The sequence below is a fragment of the Euwallacea similis genome, chromosome 9, assembly GCF_039881205.1.
Source record: "Euwallacea similis isolate ESF13 chromosome 9, ESF131.1, whole genome shotgun sequence".
Lineage (NCBI taxonomy): Eukaryota > Metazoa > Arthropoda > Insecta > Coleoptera > Curculionidae > Euwallacea > Euwallacea similis.
In genome coordinates this window covers 4,601,303-4,623,228 of record NC_089617.1, presented here as the reverse complement: position 1 = coordinate 4,623,228, position 21,926 = coordinate 4,601,303, and the positions used below count along the sequence as shown (strand labels likewise).

Here is a 21,926-nt window from a genome sequence, read left to right as displayed (position 1 = left end):
GCAACTCCCAACAATTTTATATAATTGGAATTCATTAAAAAAACTCAATTTGTACAGTGTGTATATTTATTTAATACTTATGAAAAAAAATCAAAACAAGGTTAAAAATGGCTACCTATAGCTCTTCATCTTTGTTTTATACATTATGAAGTACCATAACAAAACAACGATATTAACAAAATTCGGCCATTTCTATGTCTCATTAGACACACATAAACTTTTCTAATCTTAGGTTAGGCAAAAACAACTAAAACGTCAAACACCAGGAAAACTTTTCCTATTTTCTCAAATTTCCGGCTTATTCTTCTAAATGTAACATTACAATCTTAATATGTCTCACGAAGACAGTTTGGAGTTGCGTCAAGGCAACGAGTTCGAAGCCCTGCAGGTACACTTGTCTTCTAATTCAAGAATCTACTCCTTTAACTACCCCCATTTGCCTAATTTTTCCAGGGTATTTACGGGGAAGATTTGCGGGACTTGAGAGTAAAGCGAGCGTGGAACAGGTGGAGCCCTTTGAACCTGAGCATATCGCTTACCCCACAGAGAGGCAGCTCTGGTAATGGGGAAGTTAATGCAAAGGTGGATTTGCATGTTGTGTGCTCCGAGAGGTACCCCAATGAGTAAGGATGATAATCTTGTCAGATACAGGGTGTCTGGAAAGACGCATTATTAGTGTGAGGCAAATTATCAAATGTTCTCCTGTTTCTGGTATAGTTTGTATTGGTGCATTATTTCATTATAGTGTTTTAATTTGCCACAGGAACTAATAGCATTCGCTTATTTTCCTTGCATCACTCCAAAAATAAATAAGTTATAATATAGAGGGTGTTTTTAAAGATATAAAAAAATATTTTTCCATATGAACAGTAATTATTGTAGAATTCATTGTCCAATAAGCCTATTCCCTTAGAGAGGAACGCCGACTCTGGACCGTCAAAAACAGTCAGAAATATGTGCAGAATATCAATCAGGACTGCTTACATTTGTTTTTGACCGTTTTTGAGGGTTTAATACTGGTCTTAATACTTTATGTACCCAATATATGTAGGTTTGGTCGTCTTAATTACCTAACTCTTTCGGCATGCTATTTGGAGTAATTACGATAATTCTTATCGTTTGTAACCATCACATGTGTGCTAATAAAAATATTTTCTTTAATGAGATCGTAAAAACCAGTCTTTCCTACATGTTGTCTCATATCTTAATAAAATGTGCATTTCTGTTTTTTGTTTCATTCTCGTTACTTTTTTGAGCATGTGAACCATTACACTACATTAAAAAGCCTATAGATGAAAAACACCTGGATTTTCTCTTGTCCATACTTCACAGGGTGTTCCTGATAACCCTGACGCCAATGATCTATTAGGCAGGTAAACAAATGTGTTAACGGCCTTGGGATAGAATATTTTCTTCAAATCTTTTTCAAAAACTAAATATTTTGCTTTTTCGATAATTTGGCGATTTAATGGATTGGCTACTCTATTTTATTCTCGTATTTAGTATTAATGTTTAGATGAATGATTCACTATTGTTGTCCACTTCCGATATTTTAATTTTTTAATTTTTCGGATTTCCCTCCATGCCTTTCAATTATTTCATTAAATATATGAATTTTCCACATCGATGGATTGGTGGGAATACATGTGTGGTCTCTACGAAGTCTCGACTTAAACCCATTAGATTTCTTTTTTCAAGTCATTGGTATATGTATAAATCTGAACCTAACAGCAGAGAGCCAAATTTGAAAAATTGAAAATTTCAGTAGTGTGTTGTTTTTGAAATTTTTTGACTTTTTTTATATTAACCAGAAATTTGGAGAGTACATCCCTGGTTTCAGTCCAATAAATATTTAAAAATGCTACTTTACTCTATAGTAGAGGGTAACTTAGAGAAAAAAATTGCAAAATTTCAGTTGTCTGCAACGTTTTATTTCAGGAATAAAATGTCCTCAAATCGCTCTTTTTGTATATTTTTTTAAATTACGTGATTCCTGAGAATTTTCCCAATTCCTTCATGGTTTCCATATAATTATGGTGTCATTTTCTTCCTCTCACAAAAACTATTTAGATCCGTTTAATTACAAAATTTCAGTGACATGCAATGTTTTTTTTTTAAAATAAAATTTACTTAAACTTAAAACAGATATTTTAAATGAATTTATCCTACTTGAACATGAATTTTTCTTTCAGAGTTCCATCCCTCTACCTCGAAAAGGTCAAGGGTCTGTCGCAGACCTATCTTGACGAACTGAAGAAGCACCTAAACCTCAAAACCCAGGAATACAAAGGGGAAGTTATGATATTTCAGCTTTGTCAACATGTGGAAGAATTCCTCCACCAACACAATAAGCCTGCAATGAAGAGTTTTTATCATCAAATGGTGCTGCAGGAGGAGGAAAAGAAGAGGGAGGAAGAGCAGCAGAGAAAGCTGGAAGAGGATCGACAGGTAACATTGTTGGAATACTAAGGCTTTGCAATTCTATAACTCTGGAGTATTAGCGCGAGACCATGATGAGGGAGGTGCAACAAAGAGAGGAGTTACTGAAAGCTGAGATGAGGCAGAGGAAAGAGAGGCAGAAGAGTGTGTCTGAAACTGAGACGGAGGAGGAGGTGATGCATAGGAGGACTTCCTTTATTCATAAGTGAGTTTTTATTGAGGTTTATCATTTCGCCTTTCTGTAATGGATTTTTATCATAAAACATAGAAGATATCACAATAGTGGAGTCGAGAACAACGACCAAATCCTTTGTAATCATAAGGGCACTTTTTTGCTTAATTTTGGAGGCAGGACTGTGCAAACGGGGAGATGCCTACGTATGTTTTTTTTTTTTTTGGTCTCTATATTATCGAATCATTAATTTTAGGTCATTCAGAACCCTTTAATATAACCTTCACAGGAATAGATAAGGATTCAGGTGAGTTAGTTGAGGTCTCTGAATGGAACCTTGAAGCCAAAAACTTGGATTCAAATCAGCTGCTCAGAAATGTTGCGAGCATTGAACAGGAATTAAACTACCTCACCAAATTGAGGCACCTCAATTTGGCCAACTATCTTGGTCTCAGGTATGGCGCGATTGATGGAGATAAGGTGGTCATACACGTCCTTAAGGAATTCGTTAGAGGTGAGTTTAAATTGCAGTGCAGTGGATAATAAAACTCGTACTTTGGGTAAATATTTGTGGCCATAATTTGGAATAAATATTTGGATTTGTTGGGGGAAAAGTGTGTCACTGGGTTGAATTTTTTGGAAATTTCCTATGTTTGAATTGGGTTGCGGTATCTTTAAAGGGAAATACATAAAAATCGTGGCTTGTAATAAGGTGTTTGTTCAAATATTGCTGCCAATAGCGTTGAAGGTAAAAAGTAACAATATTTTTAAGATAAAGGAATGTTGCTGAATATCGACTAATTTTTATTTGTCATGGGTTTTAAGGTCACTGAAAGCGGTACACAAAGATTTTCGTGGTTCTTTTGATCGTTTTTTTAACTCGTAAAAAGAACGAATTTTTGTATTGACGGCACTGAAAATCATTAATTCATTTTAATGCAATATACATGAATATAATTTGGAACGAAAAAGCAGAAGGACACTTAGTGCACGAGTGGGTTTTTCTAATCCAGTAATATCCGTTAATATCCGTAGTTATTATTTTCATTTCATAACTCGGTGACCTATTTTACATGGTTTTGAGTACATAACTTTGGAGCTTCTAACTTAACAATTATTACATAATTTTCCTATCTCACTAAAACATCATCGTAATTTTCTGTATTCCAGGGTCCAGCTGCTTCTCCTTATTTTCCAGCCAGAACCTTAAAGTGGAGATAGATTACCTCAAACACCTCTCCCGCGGTATTTTAACAGCCCTCGATTACATTCATCGAAACAACGTGGTGCACAAGAACCTTCAGGAATCCTGCATCTTTATGAATGAAAGAGGTGCTATATTGCCCCAGTTAAGATCCTCAAAACCATCAGTATTTTCCTATTACAGGCATAGTCAAGGTGGCGGACTACAGTATTCATCGAAGACTCTTGGATCTGATTCAGTCCACCCATGGAACATACAGCAAAAAGACTGATATTCACGATTTCGGGTGCCTAGTGTTGAGGCTGCTTGGCCACAAGGACGATATTGAGGTTCCTAATGACCTTCCTAGTGATCTTTACGACTTACTTTCAAAGTGATAGGCTTTTCTATGGTAGAAAATTAGTGTGTGACTGGATAATTTTCAGCTGCCTGACCAAAGATGAAAAGGAGCGCTATACTGCTAATCAACTCCTCAACCATTCCTTCTTCCATAAACCCATAGTTCACTTTTCCCCTCACCATCTCGCAATTGAGACCCCCAATAACCGTCTTCCCTCTCCTGAAATCACCTTATCTACGCTCCCCTCACAGAATTTGGGCCAGTCTCGTATTAGCAGCGAGTTTGAAATCCTTGAAAATCTGGGTAAAGGTGCGTTTGGGGACGTTTTGAAAGCCAGAAACAAGCTTGATAGTGGGTACTACGCCATTAAAAAGATAAAATTGAGTACTCACAATAAGGCCAATAAGAAAAAGATTTTGAGAGAAGTCACGCTGCTCTCGAAGTTAAATCATGAGAATATAGTTCGCTACTACAATTCCTGGATTGAGACCACAACAATTAAAGGGGATGTGGAACAAGATTCGAATTTTACTACTACCACAACGCACACTTCAGAGCCCCCTAAAGGTGAATTAAAAGTGCTAAGGAAGGATGAGGTTGGGATTTTTTTTAGTAGAAGAAACATTTTCTCAGAAAGATTGTTTTGCAGTTTACTTTGAATGATGACATTGAGGCCATGGCTCCTCCCATGAAAAACGTGGAGATTTCCATTACTTATGATAGCAAAGCGCAGGTTGCATATGAGGAATCTTCAGATGACTCCAGCGATGACGATGAGGAGGAAGAGGAGGAAGATTCTTTTACAGTTCCATTGGCCAAGTACATATTTCATTTTACAAAAAAAAATAACAAAAACGTTTCTTTCTTTTAGTCGTTTTGGAAACAATTCGGATTCCGATAGCATCCAATTTGAACACGCTTCTGATGAGGATGAATTTGTTGCTTGTTTTCCCGAAGAAACTTCGTTGGACATAGATGAATTCAACGAAGTTTCCTCAGTGAAGCAGACCAGAAACTCAATCGTGGAGAGTCTAAAAGAAATAGTGCGAGAAGAGGACTATTTGTACATTCAGATGGAGTTTTGCGAGAAAAGTACTTTGAGGACAGCTATTGACCACAATCTCTATGAGGATGAAGATAGAGTCTGGAGGCTGTTTAGGGAAATGGTTGATGGTAAGGAGATTAAATATTTTCAGCAGGTTTTATATTTTACATTTATAACTGCAATTTTCATAGTGAAAACTTAACTGTTTCTTGTAGTAATAAAAATCTCTATATGACTACATTAGATTCTTTAAAGCAAGAAAGTTAATATATTTTAGAGATACATGTATAAAAAAATTTACAGAAAACCGAAAAATGAAACCCCTAATGGGTTTTTACTTCAGTGTGATAGGAAGGAGTTTCGGGAGTCCTTTGGGACACTAAATTCAATGCGCATTTTACTTTTAGTCACCGAAAAGCTCCTTATGCTTAAATTAATCAAATATTTTATTAAAAAATAGGGCCAAGAACGCTAACATAAATAAGGCAGAAAACCCCAATAATTATGGTTTTTTATTATCCTGTAAACCTACTTGAAGCTTTTTTATGTTTGAGCTCTTTTTCCATGTTGAAATTCTGTAGAGATCTTCATGTTTTAACAAGATTTCTTGTCTGATCCGCCATTACTTGAGGGTGGTTTAGAGTTCTAATATCGTCTCGCTTCGACCTTTATTAATCCCAATAAGGCCTGTACACTTCAAGTTTACTTTTTAGCGGAAATTAAACAAAAATTGGGCCAAAAACACTGAAAAATAAGCAGAATGGCTCCATTTTGGGCTTAATATTGTTGTCTCTCTTCCACTTGATAAAATCTCATTACCAAAGAATGAGGACGAATCAATCGTAGCATATAGGCAACCACTAATGCTTAGGTTAGTTTAGGGGATGGTGAAAGCTTTCCACGTTTAAGCTTAGTTTTGGCATTGAATTTTTATGTTTTGGTCCTAAAAAGATGATGAGGCCAATCTGAATTGTAAACATACTATATACGCAACCTATAATTCACGAGATATTGGGTGGCGTATAATCGCCGAATTTGAAAATTTTTGTGGGAATGAGATACATTAATTGGTTAATTAAGCTGATTTACTGCCCCTGGATTTCCAGTATTAATAAATCTATAACCATATGGTATGTAGAAACGAAAAAATTGTTATTTTTGGTTATATCTTGAACTGATGAAGCTGATAAAGTTAAAAAAGGCGATTTTCCTTTAAGGCCTGGCACACATCCACACTCAGGGTATGATTCACAGAGACCTGAAACCAGTGAACATTTTCCTGGATTCAAACGACCACGTGAAAATTGGGGATTTCGGTTTGGCAACGACCACCTCCATACATACCAAGCCGGGAGACGCATATGGTAAGTATCACTACTTCAAACCAATTTAAAAAATGTATCCTCAATAATTTTGACATAAAGGAATCTCCAAGAGTCAAATTGAGAGTCTCAAAGAGGATTTAGGTGACGAAAGCAAAACTGGACAAGTAGGGACAGCCCTCTATGTAGCCCCAGAGATTAATTCCGCCCCAAAAGCTATTTACAATCAGAAAGTTGACATTTATAGCCTAGGAATAATATTTTTTGAAATGTGCTATAGGCCTCTGGCAACCGGCATGGAGAGGAATAAAATCCTCTCGAAGCTTCGAGGCAAGCAAGTGTATTTGCCTGAAGATTTCTGCGAGAAGAACCATAGAGCTCAGTTCCTTATCAAGTAGGAATTGTGCAGTTTTAAAGCTCATTTTCATGATACTTAAGTCTTTCAGGTGGTTGCTAAATCATGACATAGCTAAACGCCCAACTTCGCAGGAGCTATTGCAGTCGGAGCATCTTCCTCCTCCAGTTTTAGAGGAGCAGGAGTTGCAGGAGTTTGTGAGACTCACTTTGAGCAATCCTCAGTCAAAAGGTTTGCACGTTGAATTTGAAGCTTCAAAGCCTCAATAAACTTTAATTATTCAGGTTATAGGTACCTCATTTCTCAGTGTTTCAAACAAGTGATAACACCTGCTCAAGATATCACTTACGATCGAGACCCGACTAATCCTGTCGCCACAAAGCTCTCAATGTTTCTCAATGTTTTCAATTTTGTCAGAGAGATTTGCGTTAAGGCATGTGATAAGTTTAATATTTTTGAGTTTTTTTTACATTTAGAGGATGTTTCCAGATTTTCAAGCAGCATGGGGGGCAAAACCTAACAACGCCTTTGCTTATGCCCAAGAGCAGCTATTGTGAGAAGGCGGAGTCTTGCGTGAACCTGATGACACATTTCGGCAACATTGTATGTTTGCCTCATGAATTAAGGTTTGTCGTTGTGGTGAACCACTAAAGGAGGTTTGTTAATTGCGCTTTTAGAGTCCCATTTGCCCGTTATGTTGCCTGGAATAATATCACCCCTTTCCGGAGGTACTCCGTGGAAAGAGTTTATAAGGAAAAGAAAGTTTTCGGTTTCCTCCCTAGGCAGTTCTATGTGGGTGCCTTTGATATAGTTACTCCTAATAAAGGTATCAAAGATGCATTTCTTGTTGTTGTTTTTAAAGATTACTTTTTAGGGAGTTTAATGGCTGATGCGGAAATTTTGTATATCGTTTATGAGATTATAAATGAGCTACCGGGGGTGAGAAATAAGCATTTTTTGATAAGACTAAATCATACCGCTTTGTTCGAAGCCATTTTGCTACATTGTGGTGTGAGGGAGAGACATGATGAACTATTAACTTTATTGCGGGATATTAAGGTATGTGTAAAGTTATAACTTCAAGACAAAGTCGCAAATTAGTTGTGCCCGAAACGAGTCTTCTATAAACTTTGTTTGGAGAGTTTTTCACTATTCATATCGTCCCCTGTTACAATTATAACCTCTCAATTCCAGGAGGGCAAAGTGCCCAAATCCCAACTCCAAAATTTTCTCATACAAAGAGGCCTATCGGACACAATGATGCACCTCTTAATCGGCTATCTCCACTCTGAGATCGAAATTTCGAAAGTGACGAATTATTTCCAAGCCATTACTAAGAAAAAAACTGGGGAAGCTTCAGAACTAGCGAAAACGGCGATTCAGGAACTAAAGACTGTCGTTCAAAATGCTGAGTTTTACGGAGTACAGGTTGGTTTTTAAATCTTTCAAAAAGAAACATAGTTAATTTTAACTGTAAGTTGTGTCTTTAAACTGCGAAATTTCTAAACGGAATGGTGAAGTGATATTCAAAAACAGGGAGAATTCGCGCTAACTGTTAGTTTAAAATTGAGTCTTAAAAAAGCGATATTTTTTGATAACGCATCGAAGCGTTGCAATGCACAAGTTAATTTTGATACCTTCGAAAATTATTAATGGCTAACTTTAATTATTTTTCGAAAATTCAGTGTTATAAACGCAACATTTTTGGAGGAAATGGTCAAGTGTTGCTTCGTACAGATTAGTCTTTAGTCTCTCCAAATACAAAGATACTTAGTCTTATTAAAAAAAAAAAAAAATGCATGAACCCTTAAACCGGCCTAATTAATTCAGTTCGATATCGTGGTTGCCCCCGGCTTTGTCTCCAACATAAAACTGTACTCGGGGATGATTTGCGAGTTTGTATGCGACTTGAAAAAGAAAAAAAGATTAGACTGCAAAGAAGTGGTGGCAGCGGGAGGACGCTACGACGCTATGATCTCTTATTACCGCACCGTCATGGATCAAACCAATATGGGATATAAGGACACTCCACAAAGTGCAGTCGGTATGTTTTAAAAATTTTACTAATGTAACACAGACAACTTATCAATTTAAAGGCATTTCGATATCGCTGGATAGGCTTGTTCAGGCAATCCAGAAACAGGATAAGGAGGAATTGCCCAAAATGGAAGCCCTGGATGCCATTGTGTGTTCAGTGGGCAGTAAACAACTGATAAAAGAGAAAACTAAGGTTGATAGGTACATCAAGTGTGAACTATGAAAAATTATTTGTTTGCTTGACAGATATTGAGGAGTCTCTGGGCGGCCGGCGTCAAATGCTCATTAATTGAGGCGTCAAATTCAGTGGAGGTTCAAGAACAGCTGATGGAATTGGGCGTGTCCTACGCTATTATTTTGAAGGACAACGATCAGGGTTTCGTCAGAATGCGCAGCTGGGATAAGGATTCCAGGGAGTTAGTTATAGAAGAATCGAATAGTTCTAGAAGAGTCTAAAATAATCTAGAACGTTCTTGCAGCATTGAAAAGTTTCAAGAGAAGCTCTATACTATTTCGGAGTTGGTAGATAATATGCAAAAAATCCTGAAAATTCGCAATGAAGGTTCGTCGGAGAACAGTCAGGCTTCCAATAACTTGACTAGATCTGAGAGCAAATCCAGCTACACTGAGAGAAGTGACTCTGAGGCTGTTGTGGATATACTTTTAGTCACTCTGGAGAAGCTTTCCTCGAACGTGCGCAAGCGCTACGAAAACCAGGTGATTTTTTCCCAATAAAATTCAAAATTTTATCCAATTAAAATTAACTTCCAGGCTCGTTCCCAACTAGATGGCCTGTTCAAGAAACTGTCAGGTTTCACCACTGTGATTGCCATCAATATTGACTCATTACATATTAGACATTTGACATCTTTTCTAGTGTTCGACACTGAAAGTCTTTACAATACTTCTGTGCTAAATTGCATCGCAAAGTGGGTTGGTTTGGATTGTTTTATCGAATTTGTAATGTAAATTTTGCAGGTTCCCTAAGCACAAAAATTACCTCAACGAAATTTGTGAGGAGATCTGGGAACTACGCATGAAGAAGACCAATCCGACGATCGTTTTGTATAGCTTAATTGATAATTTTTATAAAGTGATTATTTAGATGTAGTGGGAGCAGTCATGCAGTGACGCCCTCTATACATTTATTTGTTTGACTGATAGTAAAGTTGCTGGGAGTTTGTTGACATGAGGTGGCGTCACTGCATTAGTACCAACAGATGTAAATAATTCTTGTTTTCGTTAGTGCAGTTTTTTTTTAATCTTATTCTAGGTATTAGTGTTTTTGTTTTGTCACACACTAGATAATTTTGCTGTTTTTCTTCATGAGGCTTTTCTGGAATATACTATATTTTTTACAGATATGTGTAAACTTAGTAAACTTGTTTGACCTGTTAGATGCAACCGATCCCACATATTTATCCTTGTTCTTGGGCTATAAACGGGTTTTTCATTTTGAAGTAAACTACATAATTTAAGTTCCAAACGTTCAGCAGTTCGTGACTTTCTATATTGTGTATAAAAACAAAAGAAACCTTTTTACAAACTTTTATTTCCTAACTCGAATAAAAAATTATTTAGCATTTTTCAGATAGTCCCTTAGCACATCCAGAGCGGGTGTTTCCTCTCCGAAGTCCTGAAACAAACACTCAAGTTTAACACTTTAACTGCCAAAATGGGCTAATTTTAAATAGTTGACAACAGTCAGAAGGCAATAGTTTCAACCACGGTAAAAGGGTTCGTCTGCAGAGGGAGCCTGCCTTAAGATTCATCATCTTAGCTCAGAATAGGAATATTCAAAGAACTGAGGAGCTACTTTACTTACCCGAATAACTACACAGGAGCTGCGAACAACTTTACGGGCTTTACCTGTACTGTCAATTTTACACAGACCAGACCACTCCCCCAATTTCTTGTTATTGTCAACTTTGATAAGATCAATTTGATGTTCTACACAGAGTGCCTGCACTACTTCTTTGTATCTAAAGAAAAAAAATAGCTTTAAGTCTAGTAGTTATGACTCAAATTAATTATAATGAAGAACTAACATAAAGAAAAGAACGCTTAATGCAGAATTTTCATGTTTCTAAAGGGTGAAGTGCAAATACATTTCCACTAATTGACACATGCTACAAGTTTTTGAGCAGTAAATTATTTGATTATAACTCATCATTTTTCATGTTAAATAATTTCAATCTAAATTGGGACTTACCGGACATCATCGCAATTCTCAGCTAACACACACAAGGCAGCTTGGCGTTTATCTAAAGCTTTCGCAGCTTCATGCAAACCACGCACCACTCCGTCATGTATCAACGCTGTTTTCAAAACCTCCTGTAACGCCTGGTTTACGTCCATGGGTCCCCCAGAAACGGGGGTTGGCGCAGGAAGGGCTTCATCTCTAAAAACATCCTCAAGTCAACACATTGCTTACCGAGGAGGCTCCCTGGGCCCTCAATTATGTATTATATAATACATAATTGAGGAGCCCTACGGGGGCATTCTCGCAAGCCGGTCAAGCTTTCAATTTCTAGATTGAAACCAGTTTCCCAGCATTTTAGAGGTTAGGTGATACTCACACTTCGACGTCGGACATTTTGAGTTAAAACCTGAAAAAGAAGAAAAATATGAGCTGGATTTTATGAAGGAAGGGTTTATTTATTAGTAGAATGAATATTTAAAGAGGGATGGGGCAGATTTTAAAGGTAAAAACGTGATTTTTTTGGGGCACGTTTACCTATGCGATCTGTTCACAACGGCAACTCACAGAGAAAGAATACGGAGTGAAGAGAAGCGAAGGTTCTTCGATGCAGTTTAGTTATTGGTTGAAATGGAGAGTGACGTTACGTGGATGCGCGTCAGGTTGACAATGTCACTGTCAATTCAATCAGTAAAATCATGTTTATTTATATTGGCGATTTTGTTTAGGAAAAGCTAAAATCCACAAAAAAATACCAAAAATTAAGTTTTTTTGATTTCATAATTCTCCACCATGTTTGATCTTAAATATATAACTATACGATTAACAAAAGGAAAAGTTTGAATATTTTCCATTTACAAAAATATTGTCAATTTTTAATGAAATTTGGAGAAGTCACAATTGTACATGAGAAAACTTTATTTGCTAGAAGAAGATGCTCTTTGAGAAGCTAATTTGATATAAAAAATATACCAGAATGAGGATCCAATGAATAGCTTAAAATAAGAAAAGCTACATTTGCTGAACTGCTCAAACTTTTTGAGATGCCTGTTTTAGAGTTAACATTTATAAATAAATTGGAGGAAGGGAAACATCTCAGCTGCTTAAAAAATTTTTGTAGCCTCATTTTATACAATTGATTCCTATCAAAGAGATACAACAATAGGTTAAGATATAATATTTGAACATGTTCTATAAACAATATCCAAAAAAGATATTTGACGGACAAGTTTCAGTTTCCTGGAGTAGAAGATGCAGTCTGTGGTACACATATTACAATTTTGCAGCAAAGAAATGAAGAACACAATTGTATGCCTTAAAACTGTGTGACCAGGACAGCAAAAGTTTTTTTTGTTAATGAAAATTGCTTAGGACTAAGTCATAATTTTTTTATATTACCAATTACAATAATATGTGGCTAACTAACGCACCCCAAATAATCCAAACGGGACATAGTTGATTAGAGATTCCAGTTATCCACTTGAATCATTTCTTATGACCCAACAAACTTCAGTGTCTGGAAGTTTAAGCATATAACAATAATGTTCTCATAAGAGGTGGAACTGTGTAAAAAGATGTAAAGGAGTATTAAAAACACGTTTTCGATGTTTAACAAAGCAACAGCCCTGACAAGAGCCTTGACAAAATGACGATTAATATGCACTTATATGTATAGATTTTAATGTGATGTCTGGAGAGACCCTGCCTAAGAAAATGATGTTAATGCCAATTCAGTGGTGATTCTGAAATATAAAAATTAAACTCTTTGCACAAAGAAGAAAAAAAGGTGGAAAAACAAGAAAATGCAGGATTTTATATGCTTTGAAAATGCTCTATTCCACTTTCTTTTAGCGCTAATACATTTACTAAAATTTGCGCTAGAAAATATCTGTGGAATTTGAAAATACATTTTTTAAGAGTAGTTGACGAGATTCTTATTACTAACAAGATCTAAGAAAGTTGCCTCAATTTTCAGTCACAGTCTTTCCTAAAAATCTTATAACAGTTTACCAACATGTTATTTGTTAACCATTTACACTGGACAAAAATATTAATGTTTTCATCAAATAAAAAACAATATGACAACTAAAAAAAAAATTTTTAAGAAAAAAGAATAACAAATTTAAAATAGTAATTTGGTAAGTTAAAAAGTTTGAATCGGGCTGGAAAAATTTACATTTGCTGTGGATAAACAGGTAGCTAACTTCAGAACTTAGACTACCACTTTATAGGTGGTGCCACCGACTATTTTCTCAAACAGCTCTTTAATAACTTTCCTCATCCAAAACCACTTCTACCTCGTGTCATGTTAACTTTTAAATCACTATGACGATGATATTATTTACCAAAAAAAGGAAAGCAATATAATATAACCTTTTTATAGAGCTCGTCTAGATCTACATTGAGGCATATGCAAAAGGGATCGACATATGATCGTAATGGAGAAAATGGAGATTTTCCATTTACCAATTTTTCAACTTTTTTGCCAATATTGGGCATGATTGGGCTTTTTTCTCCAAACGGCCCTCAATTTTTACAATTCAGATTGCCCAAAATTCTCCTCGAAGCGCTCTGTCACCTCCTCCTCACTAAACTTTTATAGCATCTACTTATATGTTAATGATGATTAATACACGACAAAACATGGTCGTAACCTAATTTAACCTGAGACAGAGGGGCGGATTAAAACTAAAAGCGATTTTAATATAAAAACAGGGGCGCCACATCTGATTCTGACAGGGTGAGGCCCCATTAATCAAGCCGGAAGCCCTGGCCAAGTTCCGTGTTGCATCTCGAATCTGATATGGCGGGGGAGAAAGGTGATGTTAATTAATTACTGATTTATTATAAACAACGTTAAAAAAGTCGTGTTTCTGATACTGAAAGGTGCTCCCACAGCGGAGTTTCCCCAACTTTTTTAATTAATAATCATTGTGACGTAGGTAAATTTAACTTTACTATGCTCTGTAACTGTTTCATGAAACTGCAAACGACATAGTAATAACAGAAAGATAATGGAACGACACAAGGAAAAATCCTTGGATCAATATTGATATGCAAAACCCACAAAAACATCAAAGGCCGCAGTTTCTCGCATTTTTACAGTGCGTAATTTAACAAGAATCTCCTTATCTTTGTCTTAAAATTAGGTGAAAACTCGACAAATATTCAAATATATTCCACGTTTTCATCGGAAAAGTAGTCCTAAAAATGCGCAATTCACTGCTCGTAAGAGATAAACTGCCCCCTTTTTTGCAGGTACCACTCTTAATTTTTTCAGCTCATCTTGTTCCTGGTGGCCCTTTTGTTGCCCCTAGCAAACGCCAAAAGTTGTGGAAGGAAAAGTATTTACTGCCTCAATGAGACGACTTACCAGACTTGCGAGTCCCGCTTCGGGGAGATAGATTACAGTACCGAATATTACACTTGTGAGAATGGTACCCATTGCGATCAGGATGTGGGTAATGCTAGGTAAGAACGAAATTCGCTGTTTGGCTTTTACAGTACCAAAACAAGGTACTCTAAAGATACATTTTGAGAGGTGTTTTTTTAGTTAATTTTGTGTTTTGCTTCGAATTCAAGTGTACTTACAACTGCATAGTTTTAAGGTCTGTTTCAAGGTACTTCCCAAATTAATCTCAGAATGGTACCCCCTATAGAAAGTACTTCAGTTTACCTTACTGTAGACACAGCAGTGTTGATTTTAACCCTTGAAGGAAGTATCAGGATTTTAAGGGTTCTTATAAAGTATTATAATGTTCCTTAACTTTTGAGATTTATACCAATTTTCCTCTTCATTAAGTTTACATGAATATGGTTCCACCTGCAGAGAACACTTCCTTTTGCTAACTTTCTGCGACAGTGAAGTTAATTTATTCCCTGATATGAAATTGTGGTCCCCTCAAGAATTTGGTTGGCATCAAAAAAACATTACTCATTTTTGGACGTGGTACCATGTTCTTTTTTATTAGATTTACTTGAAAATGGGTCTGCTCAGAGGAAATAGTTCCGTTTATGATATCATAAACCCAACAATATCGATATAGCCTCAATAGAAAAAATTCGAAATTTTGAAAATTTTAGTTATTGTTTTACCTCGTTTCTCAACCTGATACCATCTTCAGACTTAGAATGGTAGAGCTTATAGAAAATAACCGGGTTAGTTCAGGGAAATAGCGTTGATTTAAGTTTAAAAACAACAGTACGTATTAAAAAATATTGCCTTATTTTTAAATCTGGTACCACTTTCAAATTTTCTAGATTTGCTTCAAAATGGTATCCCTTGTAAAAAATAAAACCCTAAACCTACTATATTCCAAGGACAACCCCTGAAGTTCTTGAAAAAAATTTCATTCCTTTAAATTCATTACCTAATTTTTTTATGTGTACCACCTTAGAACTTGTTAAATTTGCATTAAAACCGTTCCACTTATAGAAAATACTCAGACCTACCATATTTTAAGGACAGGAGTGTTCATGTGAGTCGGTTAAGGATATTTCAATAGAGATGTGTTAACCATGGAAATGGTACTATTGATAGAAAATATACCTCATTATCAGCATTCAAAGGCAGAACTGTCGAATTCTTTTCTGGTAGAAAGTGTTTGCATCCTGAATATGTTGTGTGATTTAATAATGTTTTTCATACTTTCGAAAGTGTTACTTCACAAAAGTAACAAAAAATGAGTACTATATTTTATAGAACCATAATTTCCTGATCAAGCAAAACCTGCCAACGATTTGTTGAACCAAAACTAATTTTGATTTGGAATTACGTAGGTACCACCTTTCTTTTACCCTTGATACCACCTTAACTGGTACCGAATTAATTTTAAAAAATCTCTCATTATCTCGTGTTTTCAGCTGCTTAGCAAACACAACTATCATCACAACCAAAATTAGTACCACCGCCGAAGTTGCAGCTTCAGGTAAGTTCCACCCTTAACCCATGGTGTTTTCCTCACTTTAAAATACCACATAGGGTGCGGTGACGCGGGTATTCGCTGCTTAGATGACTCCATCTATCAAACCTGCTGGTGGTTTCTGTGGTGGGCCAAATATAGCTCAAAGTTGTATTCTTGTGAAACTGGCTATGTTTGTGACCAGAATATTGGGTAAGCTTCGGTTGCAAAAAGGGCAAAACTCAGAAATTTGGTTACAGTTGTGTAGCTTCCACTACCACCACGGAAACAACGGTTACCACAGTCGCTCCAGAGATCACCACCCGTAAGTTGAGAGTAAAATTTGGGTTTGGGTATAATGGTAGTTTATGGTTACAGCTGGCTGCGGGTCGTACACCATTTTTTGCTTGAATGAAACCTACTACCAGACCTGCTATATGTGGTTAGTGTGGCCGCAGTACTCGTATTCCTCATGCCCAGATGGTACTGTCTGTGATCAAAGCAGTTCTAAGTACAGTGATTAGCTGACATCTGATAGTTGACTCTGATTGCTCAATTTCTGATTTTCTTTCAGTTGCACTGCTGAGGTTATCACCACCACTACCACCACCACTATAGCACCTGAAACTTCCCCCTCTGGTATGTACGCAAAACAAAATAACCCTGATGAGGGGAAAAATGGTGGTACCGCGTTTTGCAGATTGTGGTTCCAAAGGTATTCGCTGCATCGACGATAGTGCTTACCAGAAATGTTGGTACTTCTTATGGTGGGTTAAGTATGATTCTGGTTATGTCAGGTGTGAGGATGGTACCGTTTGCGATCAGGAAAATGGTACTACCAAGTGAGTATTGAGATTCTAGTTATGATTAACTAAGGAGAGATTAAGATGCTTTTTGAGGCATTTTGAGAAAATTTAAAGTTTTCACGGAGAGAATTTTTTTTTAGTTGTGTGGCTGCTGCGTAGGTAGAGAGAGAGAGAGAGATGAAGCTGCGCGCTGAGCTACGGAAGAGCTGCGCATGGGCCTATACATGTAGGTTTGTAAGAAATAATAAAGGGATGTTTTTTCCTGCATTTTGGTGTTAGTTTTGACCTGACGGGCCATCGTAGTATCTTAATCCGGAATGCGAAATCCCGCAGCCGAGAGAGTTTTATGGACAATCCGAAGGCTGGAAACATGCAGGCGAAGATGTCAAGCCGGCGGGGTAATATGGGAAATTTGCAGCCGCCGTTCATATGCGCGGACCCGCTCCGTTCTTAATTATGCGAATTCTTGCGATTTAATATAACTAATGCGATAAAATATCGACTGCGGAGCAACAGCAGCAGCGGGCGTTTCATAACTCCGTTCCACCTTATTAAATGCGTCGGATAACTTCCGGGAGAATGTTTAGAAATCCCGCGTCGAACAGCGGGATTGCTTATTTTGCAGGCGCCGAAACCGGAACGTTTATTCATCGTCGAAAATGAATAATTGCGATACCGAAAGGTATGTGTTACGAACGAAGGAGAAGGATTTAATTTACTGAATTTTGCCGTTCCCCGAGTGGAAATCGTTCGTTTTCATCAGATAGGGGATAAGGGGCGTGAAGCAAACAACGCCATCTATTAATCAGAACACACAGAAAAAAAATCAACGCCATCTACACTTCCGTCGATACGAGCGCTCATCCCTGGTAGTTGTGGTAAAAAAACACTTTACACACGCACACTCCACCGAGAGCGTAATTTCCGAATGCACCTCTATTAATCCAACTCATATTACACTCGATACACACAGTACACTAGGAAATAAGCTTTTTATCTTGTTTCTGTGCAATGCACGATAGTGGAGCAGTCAGAACTAAATCTGAAACTAAATTTGACACTTGTAGTTATTTGATAGCTGTGCGTTTCCTGCGATGGAATAAAATGCTTAATTAACTAAACTTTTCCTTTTTTCGAATGGAAACGCTTCGTTAAAATTTAAGAATCGTTCGGGGAATACGGCATTTTCAAAAGACAAAGACATCTATTAACTAACACGCAAACAAAATCCAACGCCATCTACAGGGCCGTCGAGATAAATCCGGAAAATTTATTGTTAAAGTTAAATCTATTAATACTTCAGAAACAATAGTTTTATTCAAGTGCAACTCAACATAGCTGTAATATACAAATTATACATTGAATTTATTCAATATGGCCTCTATTCGCTTCGACGATCTGCTCCAGTCTGGCTCGGAACCAAGAGCATGCTCGTTGGACTTCTATTTTGTCCATATTGGTCATAATGTCCACAATAGATGTCTTTACAGCGCCCTTTGTATTGTGAGATTTCGTTTTTACCTTTCCTTCAACTACGCCCCGTACGTAATAGTCAAGAGGATTACAGTCTGGACTGGACGGAGGTCACAAATCTGGTGACCAATGGTAATGAAAGTTGCTGTAAAGCCAAGACTGAGTTGTCCTGGACTTATCAGCCAATGCAGAGTCCTGCTGAAACACGTACCCTTTTTCAGCAGCCACATCATCCATCCAGAGCTTGACAACTGTTTCCAGAACCTCGATATATCCTACTGCGTTTACTCTGAGACCTTGTTTGAAAAAGTGGGGTGGCATGGTATCCCGATCACTGCTGATTACATCCAACACCATGACCGAAGCAGGAAACTTTGGGTGCATGACGATAGGCACTTCAGCAACATCTTGGCATTCCGAAACGCTTTGTTCAAATCGTGAACGTGACCTTTTTTGAAGCCAAATCATTCGATAATCTCCTTAGCAGTTTTTCCGGTGCGGAGCGACTCAAGTATCGTTGCTCTACGGTTCTGTTCTCGATTCATCGTCGTGCGGGTTTAAACGATTTTACTTTGTAATAAAACACCAATACATAACCTTAAAATATAACGCAATTGTTGCAAATCCGCCCATAACTACAGCGCTATGGCTCCACTTAAAAATATTCCGGATTTATCTCGACAGCCTTGTACACTGCTTTGATGCAGGCACACATCCCCAGTACCCTTCATTAAGGGCTTTCAAGTGTTAAACTCGAACATTGAACATCACCAATTTCGACACCTTACGCACTCACACTTAGAGTGTAATTTCTAAACGCGACCTTTATTCACAATCTCCACCCACATTTCAAAACTTGAGCAGGGACTAAGAATACACTGACACGAGAGTTAAGTTCCTGAATGAAATTCTGTGCAATGCACACTTGCGGAGCAATCAGAACTAACTCTGGAACTAAGTTTGACATCTGTATTTACTTGGAATCTCTGCGTTTCGAGCGAGGTAAGAATATTTAATGTATTGAATTCTGTATTTCTCCCAATGGAAACACTTGTAGAGCTTCGTTAGGGGCTTTCGAACATCAAAAATTATAACACAGTCACAGAGTATAATTGGTGAACTCGCTTTTACAAGTACAATTTCCTCGAATACGGACTGAAAATACACTTTGTAAAGTTTCTGAACGTGTTTCTGTTCAATACATGATCGTGGAGTAGTAAAAACCAACGCTGAGTTGTGAAGGTTCTGAACGGGAATTAGGTTTAACATCTATATCCATTTAGTACGTGACACTTCGTGAGTGCGTTAACAGAGTACGTAGAAAAATCTCAGACTAAGTGTGAGTATGTTAAAAGTCTTCCATAATTTCTAACCTTTCCCCAGTTCAGAGTTGCTTCAGCAATGTGACTCCGAAGCGAAAAAGTATTTAATAGTATCAAGGAGTTACGACCAATAACGTGGAAGTGGTGTCAACAGAAATTTGTTCAGGAATTCTACTTTTGGTGAGAGTGCATTGGCAAATGTTCAGAGATTACCGGTTCAGTGGAGTATTTAGAAATTGGTGCAGCTTATTCCATTGTAAACGTATCATTTTGGCACTTCGAAATATTGACAGAACCACTAGAACTAGTTTCTCAACAAAGTACAGTTCCAGAATGCACTCGGTGCGAGTGTGGACCTAAACCTGGTAAGTGTAGGTATAGTCATGACAATCAAACTCGAATGGACTAACTTGATAAAAGAATAAAAAAGATTTTAGCATTGCGGGCGCGTTACAAGAGGGAGATACACAGAGGCTCAGGTGTTGCTTCCTGTTTTATTATTTCAGGGAATTATTTCGGGAAAATGAGGCAAAGTCACTAAATCTCCGGTTAGGCCTAGCTCCGCTTGAAAAGTTCCCAAAAGAGATTATCCTGTTCCTGTTTCCTTTGCGTTTGTTTCGCCTTCTTCCGTGATATTTATATGAACAAAACTTTAATTAACTCTTTACAAAAAGAGGAGCGCATTAGCAGATGCGGCACCCGGAGCATGTGGAACAGATTTCTGACCATTCCTAATACTCCGATCGCTCTCGCTGTTTTGAAATTTGTAATGAAGCATTAAAAACTAAATACAATGTGAAAGTTTTCCCCGTAGGGCTGCATCGAAGCCAACGTTGCGGCTTTGTTCCTGCGAGACAATGTGCTTCCTGCCCGATAGGCTGCCGTGTTCATTTCCCCACTTTTGTCTTACATAAGCGCCTTCCCTGTGGCGATGAGTATCACTTTCAGTTTATTTTAAAACTATATAAAACGACCTTATATGGAAGTAATACATAAGACAGCTGTCTAGCTATGTAGCGCATTCATACTGGAGTTACTGAACGCACCTTAGGGGTTTTCAAGGCGTTTTTAGCACCAAGTGTAGTGTTTAAATAACTTAAATCAGTACTTTGTAACAATCTATTTAAATAAATAATATAACAACCATTTTGATATACCGGATCACCACACCTCTGAAACAAAATATGATGATACCCCTATTGAACTAAAATCAGAACAAAATGGTACCTGAACAAGTGTCCATGCAAGTTTTTTGTGAGGGAAAATTATTGGTTATCCTCTTGGAACACCCTCCAAAAACAAACTCCCTGCACCTGCGGGTTCTCGGATCATAGCTCCACCTCACTATTAAAGCTTTGCAGAACCCCCTCATTTCTGGAAGTCTACAGCGCACATCCGGCAAACCTACACCAAGAAGTTTACGTATCTTGGTACCATTAGGCGGTACCTACTCACTGTCAATATAGTCATCATCTAAGCCATCGCTTTGTGCTAGAGCACTAAAACTAAGCATCACAATAAGGACAATTATTATTAGTACCATTTTTACGGGGGCCCGAGCGCTTTATGGTACCGCGCATTGAACCATGTTGGTACCAATTTCAGGTCATTGAAACAGAAAATTACGGAGCATTGCTATACGATCTTGCCCAATTTTGATTTCTCAACTGTGGTACCAATATGGTTCTTTCTGATTGAATTTTCGTTGTATTATTTTAGTTTGATTTTGATGTGATCTTTAGGGGGAATGCTTTGGGGCCTGCATCTAAGTCAGTAAATCAACCTGGTAATTACCGGGCGGTTGTTTTTAATTGCAAATATAGTGATTTCAATTAGCGTTCGCCAGAAAGCCGGCTCGAGCCACTTTGGAGCATTATGCAAATGCGCCACCTGAGCCCTTTCAAACAGGCCTGATCTATTGGCATCCTCTAATTGGGGGGCCGCCCCAGCCCTATAGGTTTTCAAGATGCTCAGTTCACGTAAATAATTGATTTTACGTGCCGGAAAATGGGCCTTTCTCTAATTAAAATTCGCCTGATTATCGACTTATGTGTCGATAAGAATTCGCCTCTAAGAGCAGTAGTTACTCAAGGTGGCACTAGAATTGAAACTATGCTGTGTTAATTCACCTGAGAGAATCAAAATTTCGATAACTAGATATGTGAATCTGGTGAGCAATTTTGCGTCTAGAACTGATTAGAGAGTAATTAAAACCAGTTCTAATTACACCTGGAATGAGTGTGTTATCAGATCATCAGATCATTAAGTGGAGTACTGAAAACTCTGGTCGGACTGAATTTGTCAACTCGA

The 21,926-nt window shown here is 37.4% G+C and overlaps 3 protein-coding genes across 5 annotated transcripts in view; 2 read left to right on the top strand and 1 right to left on the bottom strand.

The window, feature by feature from the left end:
* The window catches only part of RpS12 (ribosomal protein S12), a 274,064-nt gene that overhangs the window by 82,612 nt on the left and 169,526 nt on the right, over positions 1-21,926 (bottom strand). Inside the window, exons 1-5 of one of the 2 annotated variants that reach the window (XM_066393059.1) lie at positions 11,652-11,762; positions 11,494-11,523; positions 11,127-11,315; positions 10,740-10,896; positions 10,476-10,550 (exon numbers count right to left, since the gene is read on the bottom strand). In XM_066393059.1, the coding sequence (XP_066249156.1) occupies positions 10,488-10,550; positions 10,740-10,896; positions 11,127-11,315; positions 11,494-11,510 (426 nt within the window). In that variant the 5' untranslated portion in view covers positions 11,511-11,523; positions 11,652-11,762 and the 3' untranslated portion in view covers positions 10,476-10,487. Of the gene's footprint in view, positions 1-10,475; positions 10,551-10,739; positions 10,897-11,126; positions 11,316-11,493; positions 11,526-11,651; positions 11,763-21,926 lie in introns of those variants that run through there. The other variant, XM_066393060.1, reaches the window with a different exon arrangement.
* On the top strand, positions 152-10,169 carry Gcn2 (eukaryotic translation initiation factor 2 alpha kinase Gcn2). Of its 2 annotated transcripts, XM_066393049.1 has the most exons (25): positions 153-388; positions 454-623; positions 2,193-2,448; positions 2,502-2,644; positions 2,711-2,817; positions 2,868-3,125; positions 3,782-3,943; positions 3,999-4,188; positions 4,241-4,751; positions 4,805-4,974; positions 5,027-5,328; positions 6,418-6,564; positions 6,625-6,916; positions 6,969-7,108; positions 7,162-7,310; positions 7,367-7,503; positions 7,555-7,703; positions 7,752-7,936; positions 8,072-8,305; positions 8,708-8,921; positions 8,974-9,107; positions 9,161-9,330; positions 9,394-9,631; positions 9,686-9,843; positions 9,893-10,169. In XM_066393049.1, exons 1-25 carry the CDS (start codon positions 332-334, stop codon positions 10,017-10,019), a joined length of 4,800 nt encoding a protein of 1,599 aa, XP_066249146.1. In that variant the 5' UTR covers positions 153-331; the 3' UTR covers positions 10,020-10,169. The 2 variants fall into 2 exon arrangements, with proteins under 2 accessions (XP_066249145.1, XP_066249146.1); XM_066393048.1 differs by lacking the exons at positions 9,686-9,843; positions 9,893-10,169 and having other exon boundaries at positions 152-388; positions 2,708-2,817; positions 9,161-9,509.
* LOC136410885 (uncharacterized) lies at positions 13,698-17,088 on the top strand. The gene is made up of 9 exons (XM_066393246.1): positions 13,698-14,342; positions 14,395-14,585; positions 15,978-16,042; positions 16,096-16,228; positions 16,276-16,340; positions 16,394-16,526; positions 16,590-16,654; positions 16,716-16,857; positions 16,962-17,088. The coding sequence occupies exons 1-9, from the start codon at positions 14,325-14,327 to the stop codon at positions 16,978-16,980; spliced, it is 831 nt and encodes a 276-aa protein (XP_066249343.1). The 5' UTR covers positions 13,698-14,324; the 3' UTR covers positions 16,981-17,088.